A 6641-nucleotide genomic window follows, 5' to 3' on the forward strand; every position below is an offset into this window, starting at 1 on the left:
ACATGGCCCTCAAGGTCACTTAAGGTCTGTATCAAACTGGCAAAAGGATGACAGAGATGGAGGAGCAGGCAGGAGTTTTGAGGGGGCCAGGCCTGGAAGTGGCACATACTTCCACATACCCTATTGGCCGGAACTCAATCACATGGCCCCACATAATTGCAAGGGAGGCTGGGAAATGTAGTCCTACTGTGTGCCCAAGAGGAAGTAGAACTGGGTTTGTTGACCCACCAGCCAGTTTCTGCTACAGACCCCTAGCTCCATCCCTGTCACTGGCTTCTGGCATTCCCTAGGTCTCTCCCTTCTATTCCTCTGACTCTTGCCTTGGCTCTTCCTGACCCCATCCTCCCACCCTACCCTGAGATCCAGTGCCCTGTAGCTTCATCTAGCACAAACCAATACCAAAGAAATGATCAGTCCCAGAGGGTCAGAGAGGCACACACACCAGGTTTATTCCTCATGAGTTTACACAACCACAGCACAGAGCAAAGGTAAAAGTGCAAATGGCACAGAGGAGGGCAGAGGTCATCTTCCGGAGCTTTCTTTTCTACCATCTGCCCACGTACAGGCACACACCAGGTATAAATATGGCAAGCTGTGGGCTGAGGGCCGTGTGGGCAGAAGGTCAGGGGAGATAAGACTCCGCCCGGGCTGGAGTGGAGGTGGGTGAGAAAAAGCCACCAAAATGAAGTCACCCCTCCTCCCCCCTTGCTCTTCCCCACCCCACCCCTTGCTGGCTAGTTGGGGCCCTAACCAGTAAAAACTAGTTGCCATCGAGTTGATTCCAACTCATGATGACCCCATGTGTGTCAGAGTAGAACCGTGCTCCATAGGGTTTTCAATGGCTGATGTTTCGGAAGTAGATCACCAGGCCTTTCTTCTGAGGCACCTCTGGGTGGACTTCAATCTCCAACCTTTCAGTTAGCAGCTGAGTGCATCACCCAGGGACTCTGGCTAGGGCCCTACAGAGCAATAATAAGAGAGTTTCCACCAGAAGTGCTGAATGAGGGACAGAAAAATACTGCAAAAGAAAAAAAACCTTCTCAGGCAGTTGTCATCTGAGAAGCCCCCTGAGACCTAGATCAGCCCCATCACAGGTTCAGATCACCTCCCCCTTTCTCAGCAGTTCTCCTGATCACCTGCTCCCACTGCCTGTGAGTCCACCATTAAGCCTAAAGCTGTTCCTTTTTGTTTAAGAAAAAACAAATACCCTGGGATAGAAAAGCACTAATAGGCACAGACAAGCAAGACAGGAAGATGCCAGAAGCTCAGCCATCCACTTCCAACTTGGCCCAGGCTCACCTGAGAAGGGGTGGACAGACAGAAGAGCCCCATTCTCTCAGAGCCCCATTCCTTCCTTGCCCCATGCCACCTCTCGCACCAAGACTCTGCTCCTCCTTGTGGTGGGGTGAGGGGGTGCCAGAAGGAAGAGAAGGCAGGCAGGGAAGAGGCTAGTGGGAGTGAGGGGGAATCCAGAAGCCCCTTCCTACAGGGAAAGCCACCTGTCTGCAGTTGGCAGGCAGGGTGGGGAGGGACCTGAGATCCCAGCCCTGCTCCATTACCTCTCCTGGACAGCTAAAGGGACAAGGGCCAAGATGCAAGGAAGCCTGGGGAAACCCAGGCTACAACAGACACAGACTAACAGACAGACACATTGCCATCTGTCAAGATGGGGGCCGCCAGGCAGGGCTGCCTCTTACTCGTTGTCCCAGCCCCGACTCATGGCCTGCACCACGGCCCCATAGAGCTGGCTCCAGGCAGCCCGCATGGCTGGCGTGAAGGCAGGGCCCAGGCACTTCTCCAGCATGTAGAGCAGAGACTCGCCCACTGTCTGCAGAGGCAAAGGGCACCCTGTCATTCCCAAGACAGGACAGCATTGCTCCCTTCCACAAATGGGAAAACTGAAGCCGAGGGCTGGTAAGGGCTCCCGAGCCTTTCTCTTCTCCTGCACATGGTCCATGCTTTCTGAGTAAGAATCTGCCCCAATCCTTGGGTACCCCACTGTGCCCATCTCCCATATCACCCTCACAACCACCCCATGAGTGGGAACCTCAGCTCAGACAGAGCCAAGTCATTGCCCCCAGGCCTCAGTTCCCTCATCTGCAAGGCAGCAATCATGGTGGCTCTGGAGCCAAATGGACCTGAGCTCAAATTCTGACTCTACCATTTATGAGCTGTGTGACCTTGAGCAAGTTATTTAACCTCTCTGATCCTCAGTTGCTTCATTGGTAAAACAGGAAAAGTGAAAGTTCCAACTCATGGGGTTGTTGGGATGATTAAACAGGATAATCCACAAAAAGCTCTTAGCACAGCATCTGCATACAAGAAGGCTTCAACAAGAATAATGGCTCTCATTTGCTATTATTGATCATAATCAAATAAAGTTCATTTATTCTACAAATATTTAATGAATGTCCATTAAGGGCCAGGCACTGTGCTAGTGTTGGGGATGGAGAGGAGAACAAGACAAACATCGTCCCTTCTTCAGGGAGCTTATTGTCTGGCAAGGTAACTGAACTGTGGTAGATGGTCATGTCAGTGGCCCTCGATGAACCACATCTCTTAGGATTCATGCCCTTGAGTATAGTCCTTCCACACTGACACTGGTCTCATCCTTGTGACTTGCTTTGGCCAATGCGACATTAGCAAGAGTTATGCAAACAGAATCTTGATAAGTACTTACACACTGGGGCTTGTCCTCTTGGAACACTCCCTCTTAGAACTCAGCCGCCACTCTATAAAGAAGCTCAGCTAGACTACTGAATGATAAGAGGCCACATGGAGAGACAGCCTGGAGGCCATGGTGGACAATGATAAGAGGTCATCTTGGACATTCCAGCCCCAGATGAATGCAGTGTATGGGTGATTCCAGCTACATCAGGTGGAACAGAAGAACTGTCCAGCTGAGCCCAGCCATGAGAAACCAGAAGTTGTTTTAAGCTAGTACATTTTGGGGTGGTTTGTTACACAGATCAGACTGGCTAATTCCAAAGGTTCCTTAACTTCCCATGATTCTAAAGGAAGCCATTCCAGAGAAGAAAAAAACTGAGGCTCAGAAAGGGCAAGCCAGTGCCAGGGTCATACAGCAGGTAAGTAACAGATGCAGGACCCCGGTCCTGGTCATCTGAGGGCACGGGAGTAGGGAGAGAACAGCTGGATAGGGATGGATGGGAAGAGAGTAGTAGCCTCAAGCTGGAAGCTCTGGAGAGGGGAAGAGCCTTTTTACCCACCGAGAAGGAGCTGAGCTTCACACCCACCACCCGATGCTTCTTGCCCAGGCCGGCAAGGTACTCCTCCAGTGAGGACAGGTCCTCCACGTTCGTCACTGCAGCGTCAATCACGAGCATCACCTGCAAAGGCCAAGGCAGCAGTGAAACAGACCCAGGGCCTGAGGCCAGGGCAACCCCGCCCACTCACAACCACAGCCCAGACCTGGCATCCCAACCAGAGGCAAGAGAGGTCACCTGGACCCTCAGTTTCCCAGCATCAGAGATGTAAGGCAACGTTGCCTATACATATAGGCATTCAACATGTGATGGCCAAACTACTGTTATACCTGTGAAGGAAGCCCCTTTCCTCTGGGGATCTCAAAGCCCTCAACAAGCCCACTGGACAGTGTTATCCGCCAGGTTAAGAAGACACTGGGGCCCTGTAAGAGTCCTGAGCCTCTAAGAAAACCCTAGCCTGGTCTTCATAGGCAGATGGCCCCTAATGGCCAGAATCAGCACCAGCACCACCTATGGGAACCAGGGAACAAGGCTGAGGGCAATGACAGGCTGGGACCAGCAGGCTGAGCACAGGGTAGAGGAGGAAGCCCAGCCCAGGCCAGCCCAGAGGGGAAAGAGCAGATACTCCTGAGCTGGGGGAGTCTTCCTCCTCCAAGTCCCTCTCCCCTCCCAAGTCCAAGAGGCCACGCCCATCGTGGCCCCAGCCACCCTGCCTTCCCCTCACCTTTCGGATGTGGTCCAGGAACTCTGGGGAGGAGAGGCAGTCCTCCACGCTGGAGAACTGGCGGCAGTTGTACTGGAAGAGGGGCAGCAGGTCGGGTTCCAGGTCAAACAGCCTATGGGGAAGGCCCAGGTGTCAGCCCCCAAAAGCCCCAGTGAGCCCCGCCTGTCCAGCAATGGGAGTGGGGGCTGAGCCGGAGGTTTGGCCGTAAACACTGGTGCATCCTCCAACCTGGCACGGGCCCTCTGCCAGCTTTGCTGCTGCCTCCTCCCCATCCCTTAGGCCAGTTCTGAGGGGCGACCTGGGAAGAACAATGCATCACCAGGTCTCTCAGTATCTGGCATATAGTTGTTGGGTGCCATAAAGTCAATTCTGACTCATATCAACCCAATGTGACAGAGAAGAACTGCCCTATAGGGTTTTTAATGGCTGTAATCTTTACGGGAAGGAGCCCTGTTAACACAGTGGTTAAGCACTTGACTGCTAACCAAAAGGACGGCAATTCAAACCCACCAGCCACTCCTCAGGAGAAAGATGCGGCAGTCTGCTTCCATAAAGATCTACAGCCTTGGAAACCCTATGGGGCAGCTCCACTCTGTCCTATAGGGTCACTATGATCCGACTTGATGGCAATGGGTTTGATTTTGGTTGTAATCTTTATGGGAGCAGATCACCAGGTCTTCCTCCTGCAGAGCCACTGGGTGGCTTTGAACAATCAACCTTTCAGTTAGCAGCCAAGTGCCTAACCGTTGTGCCATCAGGGCTCCTTCTGGCATATAGTAGCCCCTCTGTAAATAGTTGAGGGGGACAGGAGGGAGCCCTCATAATAGGAAATCTGGAGTTAGATTATGGGGAAAGAAGAACCCTTCTCTCTCTTTCTCCTTGTCTGTCTCAGCCTGCCACTCTTGGGTCAGAGCTTCCCAGTCTCCTCATGTTTCCAGTAGGTGATGATAACAGTAGCATCAAGAACAAACTCCGTACACTGACTGAGCACTGAGTACTTCACGTGTGGTTAACTCATGTCTGCCTCACAATCCTAAGAAGCGGGCACAACTGTTATCCCCATTTTATAGAGGAAAAAGAAGCCCAGGAGATTAAGTAGCTTGTACTAGGTCACACCATTTGGGAGTGGTGGAGCCCCAGTGAGTTCAGGCTTGGAGAGGGCGCAGGGAGTGACACAAAGATCTGTCACATCTGGAAGGCACGTGGTGGTTTTGTGGAAATGAGTTTATCCCCCTATGTCTTGGGAGAGTTTTACAAAAGCCTCCTGGGAAGTTCTGGGCTGGCTCAGGGAGCCAGAGCTCCTGAAAATCCAAGGCAAGGAAGGGAGCATTGCCTCGCTCGCCAGGGTGGATTATCCAATAGGCAAGGTAAGCATGGCGCTTACCATATCATCTGTAGTAGACAATCTCACATTTTTTCACCACATCAAAGATTCTGCTTCTAGGTATGGCTGGCATCTGTCTCTCCCCTGGTCCCACAGCACCTTCCTAAAGAATCAAAGCCTCTTTTCAAAGTTATAATCCCTGAAAGGGGCAGATGACCCAGTAAGCAAGGTAAGCACGGGATTATCTGTGCTTACTTACTAATTTGTAGTGAACAATTTTTCATATGGGTGAAACTGTTCACTACAGATGATCTGGTAAGCAAGGTAAACAACTGTGCATACCTTGCCTGTAGGATAATCCACCCCTACCCGCTGGTGATGGCATAGGAGTTGGGGAGAGGTCCTCAAGCTGGGGCTGCAGACTGACCTCCCCTTCCCTCGTAGAGTCTACACACTCCCTACCCGCCTCCTTGGTGGTGAGACTTCGGCGGCTGTCACCCCTTCCCCTGGGGTTCTCTGGTCCTAGCCTGGTCCGTTCCCCGGTAGGGTTTATCCTTCCATTCTTTGCTGGGAGTGCACACTCCTGGGGCCCCGACTCCGTGAGCTGCCAACCACCCCTGGGCGCGCCAGGCACACCCTCCCCGCACGGACCCTCGGGGCACCCCAGTCTCCCCTACCTGGCAGCAGTGGGCACCCTGCAGTTGCCACCCAAAGGACGTGCAGGAGGTGCAGAGCCGAGGAGAGGGCACAGCTGGCCGGGTGAGGAGATTCACCAGCGAGGCCCCCGCCCGCCCCTGTGAGCCCAAGTGGGTGCTGCGTCTGCGGCGCTGCCCGTAGGACGCGCCCACGGCCCGAGGAGGAGCACAGGGGCTGCGCCACCGTCGCCGCGCCCCGCCTTCTCTGGCGCCCATTTGGCGGGTGCCTGGTGCTAAGGCGGCGGCTGGTTTCCCTCCTACGGCCGGGCCGGCAGTCTTGAGCCCATCCTGCGAGGCCCGCTCGCCAGCCCCCGCGCTCCTGGCCGCCTCACCTGGCGAACAGGACGGTGCCGTGCTCTAGGGGGCTGCGGCTCACCACGCGCCAGCTCTGCCGGATCAGCTCGTGCTCCGGGCGCTGCATGCTCGCCGGGGACGCGGGGCGCACGGCTGGGATCCTCGGGGCGCGGGAGCCGTCACTGCACGTGCAGCGCCATCTCTGTGGCGACTCGGGCCACTCTGCACCCTCTACGGTCCCCACGCCTCTGCCGGGCCGGGGTCAGCCGCTGCTCCTTTCTTGGCCGGAGCGGAAGGAAGACGCTCGCGGCCCGCCGTGCGTGGAGGCGCCCCAGCGGCGCCCGCCCCGCTGGCGCTGCCGGGGACCCCACTCCGGCCGC

General features: G+C 54.9%; 1 protein-coding gene across 1 annotated transcript; it reads right to left on the reverse strand.

The window, feature by feature from the left end:
* Nucleotides 1–1621: 1621 nt before the first annotated feature.
* NGB (neuroglobin) lies at nucleotides 1622–6467 on the reverse strand. Its single transcript, XM_004371070.1, has 4 exons — nucleotides 6300–6467; nucleotides 3949–4060; nucleotides 3228–3347; nucleotides 1622–1828 (listed from the first exon to the last, which is right to left on the reverse strand). Exons 1-4 carry the CDS (start codon nucleotides 6386–6388, stop codon nucleotides 1694–1696), a joined length of 456 nt encoding a protein of 151 aa, XP_004371127.1. The 5' UTR covers nucleotides 6389–6467; the 3' UTR covers nucleotides 1622–1693.
* Between the last annotated feature and the right edge of the window lie 174 nt (nucleotides 6468–6641).

Source organism: Trichechus manatus, unplaced genomic scaffold, assembly GCF_000243295.1.
Source record: "Trichechus manatus latirostris isolate Lorelei unplaced genomic scaffold, TriManLat1.0 scaffold00010, whole genome shotgun sequence".
NCBI classification, from domain to species: Eukaryota; Metazoa; Chordata; class Mammalia; order Sirenia; family Trichechidae; genus Trichechus; species Trichechus manatus.